Source organism: Ursus arctos, unplaced genomic scaffold, assembly GCF_023065955.2.
Source record: "Ursus arctos isolate Adak ecotype North America unplaced genomic scaffold, UrsArc2.0 scaffold_2, whole genome shotgun sequence".
NCBI lineage: Eukaryota > Metazoa > Chordata > Mammalia > Carnivora > Ursidae > Ursus > Ursus arctos.
In genome coordinates this window covers 15,157,142-15,173,171 of record NW_026622874.1, presented here as the reverse complement: position 1 = coordinate 15,173,171, position 16,030 = coordinate 15,157,142, and the positions used below count along the sequence as shown (strand labels likewise).

Here is a 16,030-nt window from a genome sequence, read left to right as displayed (position 1 = left end):
TAGGCAAATTTTACCCTTTTTATGCATATGAATTATCATGACACGACTGCAATAATGAGCCAAATAAAATAAAAATATTTGAATTGTAGAAGATGCAGCACATTTTGTAAAGGTCAAAAAAATCAGTTCTTTTAGTTGTTTAAAATAGCTTCCTCACATAGTGATCCAAGGGGCACCTGCACCCCAGTGTTTACAGCAGCAGTATCCACAATAGCCAAACTATGGAAAGAGCCTAGATGTCCATCAGTAGATGAATGGATAAAGAAGATGTGGTATATACATACAATGGAATATTACTCAGCCATCAGAAAAATGAAATCTTACCATTTGCAACAATGTGGATGGAAATAGACAGTATTATGCTAAGCAAAATAAGTCAATCAGAGAAAAACAATTATATGATTTCACTCATATGTGGAATTTAAGAAACAAAACAGGATCATAGGGGAAGGGAGGGGAAAATAAAATAAGATGAAATCAGAGAAGGAGATAAACCATAAGAGACACTTAACTATAGGAAAAAAACTGAGGGTTGCTGGAGGGGAGACGGACATTAAGGAGGGCATGTTATGTAACGAGCCCTATCACTTCTACCTCCAAAATCTTTCCCCATTTGGAAACTCCTCTCCCTGTGAGTTTGGTAAGATCTCATCAACCCATGCAATTACCTCCCAACCAGTTTCTCTATTAAAAGTTTCTTCCTAGGGGTGCCTGGGTGGTGCAGTCATTAAGTGTCTGCCTTCGGCTCAGGGCGTGATCCCGGCATTCTGGGATCGAGCCCCACATTAGGCTCCTCCGCTAGGAGCCTGCTTCTTCCTCTCCCACTCCCCCTGCTTGTGTTCCCTCTCTCACTGGCTGTCTCTGTCAAATAAATAAATAAAATCTTTAAAAAAAAAAAGTTTCTTCCTAAATAACAAAAAGCACCATAGCAATTTTAGCTTTAAAATATTTGTTGAGGATTGTCTTTACTATGTTGATAACCACTGAAGTTGGATGGTGGGCACATGAGGCTTTACTCTATATTATTTTCTCACTTTTCCATATCCATGACATCACAATTATCTGTTTAAATGTTTACATGCCTCTGTAAGAGGGCAAACTCCTTGGAGGTAGGAATTATCTCCTATTCATCTTTAAATCAGCAATGTCTAACACAGTTCCTAAGAGACAGAAGATAATTTTTTTTCAGTCGGATGAAATCATCCTATAGGAAAAAATAACAAAATGGTCAAGAAATCTGAAACAACTCAGTGTTTGTTAGTTTATTAAAATGGTCTGTTATGAGTATACATTCCTATCTTTCTTCATTATGAAGCTCAAAGGCAGGAACTGTGTCTTTATCTACGTATCTCCTAGAGCCTAGGAAGATCTTCATAAAATGTATGTTCCAACCAAGTTATAAATCTTGTATTTTATAAAAACAGCAAAGCTCTCAATTTGCTATTTATTTAGTCACCAAAGTAATTTGTGTTCCTGCCATTCTTATGGTCTCTCTGTAAACTCCTACTGGAAGGCTGGCAAAGGAATCAATTTCCCAATTTATTCTCTCCCTCTCATTGTAATTTCTACATTCTTCTATAAAAACTAATCCAGTAACCTACCCACACTACAGAAATGGCACCTGTCCACTTGGCTTTAAAAGTTCTGGCTCTGGAGCCAGACTGTCTAGATTCAAACCCTGACGTGGTCATTTACTCACCGCATGATTGTGGGCAAATTACTTACTGGCTCTTGAGCAAGTTACCTAATTCATTGCCATTATCTTCTGTGCATTTTTATGTTAGCCTCTTAATGTAGTTGCACCTCAGTTTCTCATCTCTTTTTTTTTTTTTTTTTTTTTAAGATTTTATTTAGTTGACAGAGTGAGAGAGCACAAGCAGGGGGAGCCGCAGAGGGAGAGGAAGAAGCAATCTCCCCACTGAGCAGGGAGCCCGATGTAGGGCTCGATCCCAGGACCCGGGATCATGACCTGAGCCAAAGGCTTAACCAACTGAGCTCCCAGGGGCCCCCAGTTTCTCATCTCTAAAATAAAGATAATAATAGTCCGTACCTCAGAGGGGTGCTGTGATGACTTGAGTAAGGCATCTAAAGTGCTCAGGGTAACACCTGGCACACAGCAGGTAAACTTCAGTCAGCTATTACTTTGTAGCCATGCCCCACCTTTCCTCCTGTCACAATGAACTGCCTGTGCTCCTAAATACAACTCCTCCATTAGACAAAAAATCCATCTCTTCTTGCCCATTCAACGACTTCTCTGGCAACTGTGTCCTCTCCTTCTGGCATTACCAAATTTTCTCCCCTAGATTATTTCCAACAACATACGACATGCTAAATTGACCATCTTAATTTTTAGAATAACTTCTCAATCCACACGCACTTCCTAACATGTCCCTATTTCTTGTAATCCTTTTACAGCAAAACTACTCTGAAGAGGTCCCTATACCTGCTGATTATCTTTCCTCTTAGACACGGTCTAATCAAGCTTTCATTCTCACCGCTCCATTGAGAGGTTCTTGTCAGGGTCATCAGTGACAACCGCATTGCTGGATCAAGTAAAATTCTCAGGCTCACTCTGACTTGACCTATCAGCAACTGATCCTTCCCTTCTTCTTGACAGACTTAGTTCCTTTGATTTCTATCTTGTTTCTTCTCCTACCTTTACAGCTGTGCTTTCTTGGACTCCTCTGTGTGATCCTCCCTCTCTCTCCAACCTCCAGACGCTGGAGTGGACAAGGGCCTGGTCCCTGGATGACTTCTCTATACACTCCCTAAGTAATCTTGTCCATTCTAACAGCTTTCAAGATCATCTATACATCGATGGCTCCCAAACTCCTATTTCCATCCTTACTTTTCCTTTGAATTCAATCTAACATGTAACTGACCAAAGGACACAATTCTTTGGATGTCTGCAAGACATCTCAACATCTCCCAAATCTTGATTTTATCTTCCAAAGGTGTTCTTCCTCCTTTTGTCTTTCATATTTAAGTAAATGCGAGACCTAGTTGTTCAAGCCAAAACTCTGGCATCGTTGGTCGGTTGTGTCTTTTTCTCAAGTCACACAGGAAACATAAGCAAATTCCATCAGCTCTGCCTCAAAATAAATCCAGAATCTGATCACGTTACTTTTTGCTATCAGCATGGTCTAAGACATCATCATCTCTCTCCTGGTTTGTTTACAATAGTCTTCTAACTATTCTGCCTGCTTTTGTCTTTGCTTTCTTATAATTTATTTTTCACTTCAAAGCCAGAATGATGCTTTCAAAATGTTTAAGTAAAAACATCTCACCATAACATGACATGATCAAGACACAAAGCAGTCAATAACTGTCCTATGAAAAATGAATCTACTAACAATCTAACAGGAAATATACCAATTTACATGTATTTAAAAATTACACAAGAAAAAAAATAATCAAGTACCAAATGTAGCTATGTAAAACTTTCATAGACTTGAAGGGACAGAAATCTGTAAGTCAAGAATTTTCATTCATAAATTCATTTAATAAATTTTTGTTGAGCACCTAGGCACTGTGATAGGGACCTGTAGGACAAAAGTGAATTTCAGGAGGTCATGTGCATTTGACATAACTTTGAAGGGCTAGAATAGAAAAATTAGTTTGATACAGTGATTCCTACAATAAATACTACAAATCAAAGTAAAGAGAGAGGAATGTGAATACAAGGGATAATAAAGGCACTGACCTAAGAAGAGCACACACTTCAAAGAGCTACTCTACATATAAGCCGTGAATTTCATTCCTTTTTCCTTTTTTTCCTATTTCCTTCTTTCATTCATATTTATTACTTGTTCTGATGTATTCTGTGTAGTACACCATATAAAATAAGCATTTGGGTCTTTTTTCTTCTTTTCTTTTTCTGATATAGTAGTAGCATTTTGTGCCTCAACAATTAAAATGATCAGGATTAACGCTCTGGGTTTTTGGGGTTTGGGTTTTTTTGTTTTGTTTTGGTTTTGCCATTTAAGGTACAATTTATGCAGTGTAAAATTCACCCCAGTTCTGTGAGTTTTGACAAATTCATACAGTTATGTGGTCATCACTATAACCAAAATATAGGACAGTTCAAAAATTCTATGCTCTCTTGTAGAAAACACCACCCAACATGATCAATTCTTGGAAGCTACTAATAAATTTTCTATCATGATAGTTTGGCTTTTCTAGAATCTTATATAAGTGAAATCATGTAGTATTTAGCCATTCAAATCTGACATATTTCACTTAACGTAATGCATTTGAGATCCACCATGTTGTTGCGTGTATCAGTAGTTCACTCTTTTAATTGCTCAGGAATATTCCAGTGGCTGGATGTACCAGTTAGTTGATCCACATTGGAGAGCATTTGGATTGTTTCCAGTTTGGGGCAATTATGAACAAAGATGTTGCAGACTTTTGTACACAGGTTTTCATTGCACTTGGGTAAATACATAGGAGTAGAACTGGAATTGCTGGGTAGTGATAACAAGTATGTGTTTAACTTTATAAGAAAATGCCACTTTCCAAAACACCACTTTGAATTTCCACCAGCAAAATATGAGAGCTGCAGTTGCTACGTATCCTTGCTAGCTCTTGGTATTATAGTGCTTTTTTGTTGTTGTTTTGCTTTTTTATTTTAGTCATTTGAATATGTGTGTAGTAGTATAGTAGTACCTCATTGTGGATTTAATTGGTATTTCCCTAATGACTTATGTTGCTTAGCATTTTTTCATGGGCTTATTTATAATCCAAAATATCTTCTTTGGTGAAGTATCTGTTCAGATCTTCTGCTTATTTTTAAATGGGGTTTTGAGGGGGGGGGTTAGTATTGAGTTTTGAGAATTTTTTTATATCCTGGATACAAGCATTTTATCAGATTTCAGTTTTGCACATATTCTCTCCCAGTGTGTAGCTTTTCATTCTTGTGAAGGTCTTTTGAAGAACAAATGTTCTTAGTTTTGATGAAGTCAAATTTATAATTTTTTTCCTTCAGACATCATCCCTTTGGTGTCATATCTAAGAAATCTCTGCCTAACCAAAGGTCACAAAGATTTCCTATGTTTTCTTCTACAGTCTTTATAATTTTAGCTCTTACATTTAGGTCTATGACCCAATATGAGTTAATTTTCAATATGGGGCAAGGTGTGCCCCAAGTTTGTTTTTATTGTTTTTATTCTTTGCATATAGATACCTAATTGCTAGGCACAATTTGCTAAAAAGATTATCCTTTCTCCACTGACTTTCAATTAAACCTTTGTTTACAATCAATAGACCACATATGTGTATTTTTTTGTATACAACTGTATCAAGATATAACGCACATACCATACAATTCATCCATTTAAAGTACTTAATTCAATGATTTTAATATATTCAGTTGTATAGCCATTACCACAATCTATTTTAGAACATTTTCATTACCCCAAAAAGAAACCCTGTATCTCTTAGCATTCACTCCCCATTTCCCTAAATCCTCACTCTAGCTCTGGACAACCACTCACCTACTTTCTATCTCTATAGATTTCCCTATTCTTGATACTTCATATAAATGAAATCATATAATTGCTCTTTTCTGATTTGCTTTCTTCATGCAGCATAATGTTTTGAAGGGTCATGCATGTTGTAGATGTACCAGTACTTTATTTTTATTGCTGAATAATATCCCATCATATGTATATACCACATTTATTTATCCATTCATCACTTGATGGAATTTGGATCGGTTCCACTTTTTGGTTATTATGAATAACGATACCATGAATATTTGTGTACAAATGTTTGTGTAGACATATGCTTTCATTTCTCTTGGGTATATTAGTAGGAGTGGGATTGTTAGGCCATATCTTACCTCTATATTTAACCTTTGGAGTAACTGAAAGAATGTCTTCCAAAATGGCTGCTGCACCATTTTACATTGTTATCAGCAGTGTAAGAGGGTTTCAGTTTCTCCACATCCTTGCCAATAGTTGTTATTATTTGTCTTTTTTATTATAGGTAACCCAGTAGATGCAAAGTGGTATCTCATTGTGGTTTTGATTTGCATTCCCCTAATGGCTAATGATGTTAAGCATCTTTTCAGGTGCTGGCTGGCCATTAGCTTGTCTTCTCTGGAGAAATGCCTATTTACATTGTGTGGCTCTATTTCTGAACTCTCTATTCTGCACCTTTCATCTATGTGTTTATCCTTTCGTCAATAACGTCATGATTACTGTAGCTTGATGGTAAGCCCTGAAATCAGGTAGTATGAGTCTCCCAAATTTGTTCTTCATTTTTAAAAGTGCTTTGATATTCCAGTTACTTTGCTTTTCTATATAAATTTTAGAATCAGCTGTTCAGTTGCTACCAAAAAAAATTCCACTAGGATTTTGATTGAAGTTACATTGATCCCAAAGACTGGTATGGGCAGAATGGAAATCTTAACAATATTGAGACTTTCATTCTATAAACATGGTATATTTTTCCATTTATTGAGGTAGGTCTTCTTTGATTTCTTTCATTACTGTCTTCTACTTCAATGTAATAGGTCTAGTAACAGTTTGTTCAATTTCTACCTAAATGTTTCATTGTTTTTCTAGAGCTTTTATGTTGTTTTAAATTTCTATTTTCAATTTTTCATTGTTAGTATATAGAAATAAGATTGATTTTTGCATGTTAACCTTGTATCCTCCAACCTTGTAAAACTTAGTTCCCAAGTTAGGTTCTGCCAATAAGTTAACAGTGGTATGCGATCGAAAGGTAGAAGAAAAGAAAGGATTGTGTTGCCAGTAGTAGCTATACCATGACTCTTGAGAATTACTGATACCTTCCAGGTGCTCTAGGAAATAGCAGCACCAATCATATAGTGTCTCCCCACCAGCTCAGAGGTCTGGGTAACTCTTTAGAAGCCAAGAACTAACCAAATGACCCCTCCCCTCACAGGTCCTTCTAAACCCTAGGTGCTCTAAGCATCCTCAGAAGCATAAGCATCCAGCTGGGCAGCCTTCTTCAGAGGTCTCTGCACCGGCTCCTCAGGAGACCTCCACTGAGTTCCTAGATTCTGTTCACAATACTTCTTCCATTTTATTTCTCCACCTCTAGAGGATACTGCTGCTTCCTACTTCAATGTCGGCATTCTAACACACTAGAAACCAATTACTTGCATTAATACCCTTCTATCTGAAAAGGCTGGCACGGCTTCTGTTTTCCCAACTGGACTCTGACTAACAATGTTCTAGCTCTGATCAGCACCCCTTCCCCACTCCCAACACCTAACTGTCCTACAAATTCTATTAACTAATGACAAAGATTCTCTTTTTGACCGAACTCTACTCACACTCACCTGAACTCTCTTCTCAAATAGGCCCTGACTTTTTAGCTTGGATGTTCATCTCTGCATTGTCCAATTTTAGCAACAATCCTACTAAGTCAGTTTAGCCAGGATCCCCTATCCTCAGTATCTTATCACCCTTGATTTCTAATTGAGTTCCTCATCTTCCACCATCCTCAGGTGACATCCAATCATCCTGATCCACCTTTAGAAAGAATCCTGTTAAGTCAGTTTAGCCAAGAACCACTTTACCCCTGATGTTTCCTCTCAGTAACTTTCCATCTGCTGACATCCGTCCTCTCCTTGGCTATAAATTTGATTTGCACATTTCCTATATCTGGAGTTGAGCCCAGTCCCTCTCCCCTACTGCAAGACCTCATTTCAGTGATCCCTATACCTATCGTGATAGCTCCCCCTCCTTGAATAAAGTGTCATCTTTAACAAGTGTCATGAATAATTTTAACAATAACTCAGGGCCATAGAAACTGAAAATTCATCTTAAAGGTGGAAATAATACTAAATGAAATCAATAAAAAACATACAAGATAAATTCAGAAAGGTGGACATGAATCAACTAGCCTCTGGATATAGTACAGGGAAATACTGTGAAAGGTTTTTGAAATGGGCTAAAGAGACTACTGAACACCTTTTCTATGGAATGCGGCCCCTTCTGGGAATTATCTGATATGACAGACGTGTATGACTTTATTTGTCTTTATCTAGGCAAACTTACAACTCTCAACAAAGGATGTGTAGAAAATTGATAACAATGCCTAAGTTTTTGTCCGTAGCCATAAAAATAGTTCCTGTTCATGACAATGCAAGTGAATTATCAGGAAGAGAATATAAATCTCTAAATTGAATTCTCATTTTGATTGGTTCTAATATCTTACTGGTTCCCATTAACTAATGAGTTAAATAAACTCTCTAAGATGTGTTCATTTTACATTTGTATGTGTGAGACAAATAAGATTAAATTTTCTTTGTTTAATTAGGGAAGGCAGCAAGCCCTCCCTTACTCTTAAAGCATCTCCTTAAAAATATAATAGATTCAACATTTTGGTCAGGAAGTTGAAAAAACTATTCTCCAGATTTTACAGTGAGAAGTCATGAGCTTTCCAACCCTCAAAACCATAAATAATATATCTCCTAAATTAAATCAGGAGTCTCTCAGGATGTGTATAGGAGATTATCATAAGAAGCATTCATCTGTCTCTTAAAAAGACAAAATTTTAATTCTTCTTTCTTCTACTTTACTGTGTAAAATGTGTGAAATTCTGCCCAGACTTAGTAGCTTCTCCTGGGCCACCAGCATGCATGTAATTTGATATGTATACTCAATAATAAATCATGGTTTCTATATACCGGTATGGCACAATTTTCTTGTTGTGAAGATTTAAATTTTACTAAGAAATTATCGTCATAATTACCTCTTTAAAAAACTTAGCTATAATAAATATAAAGAGTATGCATACTAAATATAAACAAAGTACCCTTTTTTGTAGCTCTAGATAAAATACTTCAAAATATAAAGTAACAGTTTTAGTCAGAAAGAATAAAACAGACTGAGTTACAGTTTATAATCAGTGGTAAAATGAGTAATTCTAAGCAGTACAGCCCCTTTCAATGGTAACAGCTTAGTAGAGAAAGGAAATATAACCCTTTAACAATAGATATTTACATATTTTAGCAATAAAGCATACAGCTGACTACTCTGAGCAATGTTATATCTAAATGAACTAATAAGGCAAATGTATCTTCCAAAAGTAAGTTAAATAAGACCATACTGGAAGGAAGACCCAGCCAAACATAAAGAGTACCCATGAATTATGTTTTAACTTTTATCTTTTTAAAGTACATTAAAATACCAAGATAAACATATAGATTTTAATTAATAAGACAAATTAATATCAACTATGTAAATGTAAAATTTTCAATACAAAAAATAAATTTTACCATCTTCCTAGCAATTCTCCCCAAGAATACAGGATCTTCTCAGGACAATCCTTAGACACATCGCCTGTTCCACTTGAGAGTTCATTATCACTCTCTGCAGAAGAAACACATAAACAAAAATGACAAACACCGTATTACATATTACATTTGATATTTATATATTACAAAGCTGGAAACATGACTGTGTGTCTAATAAAACAAACAATACTTCTGCTTATATTATGCCCATTGGGAAAAAAACAGTAAAAACTTCATTAACATAATTTATCTTTAGTGCCTAGATATATTCTCAAAGCATTGACATTTTATAAAAATTCCTATCCACAGTTTATATAGTATGAAATTGAAAATACTTATATATAAATAACTTTATCCCAAGAGGATAAAATTTTAAAGCTAATGGTAACAGAATTAGAAATTTCTATGTGATATTCTAATCACCAGATTAACATTCTCAAATATTAATATTTTATTAGTGATGCCAACAAACACTGAAATCAAGAGTCAGATATATATATATATCAATATATAACACCAAAAAATATATATATTATAATACAAACACCAAACAACTAGAAATATAGGAAAAATTTTAAGGTTTTAAAGATACATTCAAAAGTACAAATATTTTTGACTAAAGGAAAGACTAAACTATTTGGCCTTTTAAAACTGCAACTATAAAGTAATAGTTTTAGAAAGAATACAACTGGCTGAGTTACAGCTTAAAATCAGCGATGAAAATGAGTAATTGTAAGCTGTGTAAATCTTTTCAGTGGTAACATAGCTGGTGGAGAAAGGAAATGTAATGGGCACAATTTATCTACATTATAACAAGGACTTTGACACAGTACTATAGAAGACATGTCTGGAGAAGTATTACCTGAATGATAAAATAAGCTAGATAAAAATCTGTCTGGCTCATCACGAGGAGCAATGTTTTCTCAATGTTGTTGCAGTACAATAGGGACTGGCATTAAGTGAATCCCACAGGGATTGGTGTTAAGAACAGTTATTACTTAGCATACGATCCAAGTATAAACTAATTCATATCGGTGGATAGCATCAACACCAAAAAACAATACAATAAAGGAAGGTTTATTTGGCCAGGTTAAAAGATTTGGTCATATTCACACAAAAAGATTTCATCACATATTTAGTAAAGTATAACCAAAACATACGCACACACACAGACAAATGCTTCAACATGTTTAGAACACTTTGTTCAAAAAGTAAACATTATTCTGGATACTGGAATGAATTTCAAGAAGGCAGACACTAACATCACTGCTCTAGAAATACCTCGCATAAGCAGTTCGGTGAACTTTGCAACAAGTTCATCATGAAAATAATAGAAATGAGAGATTTTTTAAAAGTTGAAGCAAATGAAGTATTGCTAAGTATGAGAGGAATAAGGTAAACAGAAACAACGGAAGCCTTACATTTTAAAATATTCTAAAAAACTATCAATGTAAAAAACTATGCCTTATAATACTTAAAATTTTTTTATTTTAAGGTACTTTTTGAGAGTGAAAAAGGACACTATTAAAACTTACACTGGAAAAAGGTTAAACTTAGACTATCTCAGGCAAACAGGGACTGCTGATCACTCTTCTTATAAATTGGTACCAAGTATGAGTACTTATAATATAAACTGGATTTCAATTAAGCAGGGTCCAAGATGGTCCCACCTTATACTCTATTTTGCTCCATAGTAAATAAAAACACATCAAGGTTCCAAAGTATTTGATGAAGTTGTATATGCTAAATTGGAGACCAAAATCGAAGAACACAATGAAAAGGAAAAAGAAAAAAAGGAAACAAATCATTAATCTTGATTGTAATAAAAATCAGAAAGCACTACTGATACAGAGAATCTCTGATTCTTCTTATTCTTTTTGGGAAAGAAATAAAACAAAACCAAGATGCCATAAGAAAGATTAAGAAATCTGACTACCTATAAATTAAAAGCTTATATGAAGGGACGCCTGGGTGGCTCAGTTGGTTAAGAGGCTGCCTTTGGCTCGGGTCATGATCCCAGGGTCCTGGGATCGAGTCCCACATCAGGCTCCTTGCTCAGCAGGGAGCCTGCTGCTCCCCCTGCTTGTACTTTCTCTCTCTCAAATAAATAAATAAAATCTTTAAAAGAAAACTTACATGAAGTAAGGTATAGCGTATACTAAAAAAACAAAAAACCAAAAAAATTTCCCAACATTTGACAAATGGTCTTAATATTCAAATAAACTAAAAAATTCCAAAAGAAAATTGGGCCAAGGACCTAACATAGTACAGTTGCATAAAAAATAACTGGCCGATTAAAGATGTTAAAGAAAGCCTTACATCGCCAAAGGCAAGGGAAGCAAGGGCAAAAATGGAACTACTGGGACTTCATCAAGATAAAAAGCTTTTGCACAGCAAAGGAAACAGTCAATAAAACTAAAAGACAACCGACAGACTGGGAGAAGATATTTGCAAATGACATATCAGATAAAGGGCTAGTATCCAAAATCTATAAAGAACTTCTCAAACTCAACACCAAAAAAAACAAATATTCCAATCAAGAAATGGGCAGAAGACATGAACAGACATTTCTGCAAAGAACACATCCAAATGACCAACAGACACAAGAAAAAGTGCTCAACATCATTCGGCATCAGGGAAATACAAATCGAAACCACAATGACACACCAGTAAGAATGGCTAAAATTAACGAGTCAGGAAACGACAGATGTTGGTGAGGATGCAGAGAAAGGGGAACCCCCCTGCACTGTTGGTGGGAATCCAAGCTGGTGCAGCCACTCTGGAAAACAGTACGGAGGTTCCTGAAAAAGTTGAAAATAGAGCTACCCTACGACCCAGCAATTGCACTACTGGGCATTTACCACAAAGATACAGATGTAGTGATCCAAAGGGGCACCTGCACACCAACGTTTATAGCAGCAATGTCCACAATAGCCAAACTATGGAAAGAGCCTAGATGTCCACCAACAGATGAATATGGATAAAGAAGATGTGGTATACATAGACAATGGAATATTATGCAGCCATCAAAAAATGAAATCTTGCCATTTGCAATGACATGGATGGAACTAGAGGGCATTATGCTAAGCGAAATAAGTCAATCAGAGAAAGACAATTATCATAGGATCTTGCTGAGATCATATGTGGAATCTGAGAAAAAAGGCAGAGGATCATAGGGGAAGAGAGGAAAAAATTAAACAAGACAAAACCAGAGAGGGAGACAAACCATAAGAGACTCTTAATCTCAGGAAACAAACTGAGGGGAGTGGGAGGGATGGAGTGGCTGGGTGATGGACACAGGAGGGTATGTGCTATGGTGAGCACTATGAATTGTGTAAGACTGATGAATCACAGACCTATACCCCTGAAACAAATAATACATTATATGTTAATAAAAATAAGCAAATTATTTTTAAAAATACAACAGAAAATTGGGCCAAGGACCTAAACATAGTACAGCTGTATAAAAAATAACTGGCCAATTAAAGATGTTAAAGAAAGCCTTATCTCAATAATTTTGTTATTCAAATTAAAACAATGAAACAGAAAAAAACAGAGAACATCAAGAATAATTATATCTAGTGCTGATAAAAACATGGGGAAACAGGCAAAAAGGTGATCTTTATAGAAGAGTAATCTTTTTAAATAAATTAAGAGTCCAAATTAATACATCATTTGATTCAGCAACTCCACTTCTAAAAATTTATTTTCCAGGATTACATATTACAAATAGATATACGTAAAAGGATTTCACTGTATCATTGCTTGTACTAATAATTGAAAATTATCAGGAATTCTTCAATTGAAGTTGCATTAACTAGGGGCCCCTGGGTGGCTCAGTTAGTTAAGCGTCTACCTTCAGCTCAGGTCGTGATCTAGAGTCCTGGGATTAAGCCCTGAGCTGGGCTCCCTGCTCAGCAGTAGGTCTGCTTCTCCCTCTGCCCCTACCCCTGCTCGTGCTCTCTCTCTCACTCTCATTCTCTCTCTCAAATAAATAAATAAAATCTTTATTTTAAAAAAGAAGTTGCATTAACTAAATTATGGTACATCCATTCCAAAGAATACCACCCTATAGTTTAAGAATTGACTAGATCTTTATATGCTATATGAGAACCATCTAAAACACATTATTTTGTGATGAAAAGCAAGAAACGAAGGAGTAATTTTTAAGTATAGTTTTATTTCAATAAGTAGTATTACTTATATGATTATGAAGACCTTTAAAAACAGCTATAAGATTATATACCAAACTATTAAGAATAATTATGTTTCAGCACTTAACAGTATCTTCTCACACAGTAGGCATTCAACAAATATTGAGGGAACACATCTTTCACTTTTAAGTTTCTTTTCTATAAAAATTCTTATCTTTTCAAATAAGTACATATAACTATAATAAGCATGGGGAAAGGACTTTTATCTTTTAAATAACCCCTGTTGCTACAGAAAAACAAAAGCCTATTTCATTTTTATAAATCCCTACTAATATGCCATAAAATCATCACTGACAACAACAAGGGACTGTCTCCCTGAACAATCTCCCAAGTTATTTTCCACCACAAAAAGGAATTAGAACTGTAAACACCTAGATTGTAGGAGAACCACAAAGAGAAAGGGGGAAAATGAGCACACGCACTGAAGTTAAAACTAGGCCCCTGATGAACAATTAAGGCAGAAACCACAGCAAGTCAGGGGCCAAATACTTGGACAAAAAAATAGGACTTAGCCAAAGAAGACAGGAATCCTAGGCTTTTATTGAATCCTTTCTTTAAATCTCTATTCCAAACACTACTCTTCAATTTTATAGACACTAACTCATTGTATTCCCTAAACAACCTAATAAGGTAGTCACTACTCACTCGCCCACTTTCAAAATAAGAAAACTGAGGCACAGAGAGGTTAAGTAACTTGCTCGAGGTTACCCTGCTAATAGGTGATGGACACCTCAGTTTGAATCCAGAGTCAAATGCTACCTCTCCTTTCAGTTTTGAGTTTTGTGTTGTTTTTTTTTCTTTTCTTCTTCTTTTTTTTTTTTTTTTTTACACCATGTTTTCATGGGAGACTGTGTTTGGCATTTAGCAGATTCCAGTCTGTGCCAAGTGCCAACATCTAGTAAACGCTGGAAGCCACAGCCAAGAATGGAAAAGGCAGGCACATTTAAAGCAACATGCCCGAGAAACACTGAATTGAGAGCAAGAAATTTAATACACAAGTTTCAGGGGTATAATCTCCTTGACACTCAGGAAGAATAAAAATAAACTGATATCCTAGTGACCTCAAAAGTGAGCCACATCTATCTTCCTTGCTGCAGAAACAACTCACCATGGGTGTTTTAAATACGTATTGGCCATCTTGGCTAGACAAGAAGAAAGGAGGCTAAAGAAACATAAATTAAAGTTACTGTATTAGATATGATGGAGTTTCTAGGTAGAATGAAAGAAATAAACTTAAGGGGGAAAAAAAGAATAAAAAAGATACTGGAGGACGCCTGGGTGGCTCAGTAAGTTAAGCATCTGCCTTCGGCTCAGGTCATGATTCCAGGGTCCTGGGATCAAGCCCGGCATCTGGCTCCCTGCTCAGTGGGAACCTGCTTCTCTCTCTCCCTCTGCCCCTCCCCCCTGCTCATGCTCTCTCTCTCTCTCTCTCTCTCTTTCTCAGGCTCATGCGTGCTCTCTCTCTTTCTCAAATAAATAAATAATATTTTTTTTTTTAAAGAAAGAAAAAGACACTGGAAACCAAAGTGCAGTAAGAAACACAGTGAGGAGGTTAGCAAGTAGAATGTGGCAAAGAGAAGCAACTACAGAAAAATGTGGTTATGTAAAAGGGTAACACTGAAGGTTTTAAAAAGGCAACTGTATCCCATTCTACCTAGGGAAAAAAAAAGGAAAATTGGCTGGGATTCCTATCCTCCTGGATAACTCTTATTTTTTCCATCAAAAATCAGGTTAGGATTACCCTTTTCTGGATGGGCTAAGAGCTACCCTTCTGGGCATGTTCTATGATAGCAATTATCACACCACATTACAATCACCTATTTTCCTGTACATCCTCTTCTATCGGATTTTAAGTTTCTTGGCAGTGGGGAAAAACTTTATTTCTGTATTCCCAGTGCCCAGATTAGTACTTGGCCATAGGACATTAAAAGTTTCCTGAACTGATAACTGGGGGGGAGGGGGGTGGAGAGAGAGGACGGAAGAAAGAAAAATCCATTACAACTCCAAAAAAAATGTATGCCTTGAAAATTAGTGACCTTTAGTACGTGGGCATTGCAGAAATGCGTAAAGGAAACCAGGTCCATTCAGTCATTCAGTCATTCATAATGAATTTGGAGCAAAAATGCCTGGTTCTGAAACCCAGTTCCACCATTTACTAGCTGTGATCCTGGTTAAGTTACTTAACCTCTCTGTGATTCAGCTGCCTATTTATAAAATGGGAATAATAACAGTATCTATGCTATACTATAGTTGTACCAATTAAGCAAGTTATTATACACAAAACATACACATTACCGTGCCTGGCAAAAGGCAGACATGTTAACTATTAAAAGCTGTTTTCATTCAACAAATATGAATTTCCTATGATGTACAGTACAGGGGAGAAGCTGGAGCGCAAGTTTTGAGCAGGAAGTGGTGACAGTAAATGTAGACTTTTCTTCATCCAAGCTCATGAGATATGGGAAGGTAAGAGAGTGATATAGCTAAAAAGAACTGCATGGTCAATTCAAGCATTACACTTCCTTTACCAAGCCCCACTCCC

General features: G+C 36.0%; 1 protein-coding gene across 10 annotated transcripts in view; it reads right to left on the bottom strand.

The window, feature by feature from the left end:
• Nucleotides 1–16,030, bottom strand: part of RABGAP1L (RAB GTPase activating protein 1 like) — a 722,910-nt gene that overhangs the window by 507,272 nt on the left and 199,608 nt on the right. For all 10 annotated transcript variants that reach the window (XR_007191366.2, XM_057315476.1, XM_044387902.3 and 7 more), the window contains one exon: nt 9,257–9,350. Coding sequence is in view for 8 of the 10 variants with exons in the window: in XM_057315476.1 (XP_057171459.1) it covers nt 9,257–9,350 (94 nt within the window). In the remaining 2 variants the exon portion in view is untranslated. The remainder of the gene's footprint in view (nt 1–9,256; nt 9,351–16,030) is intronic.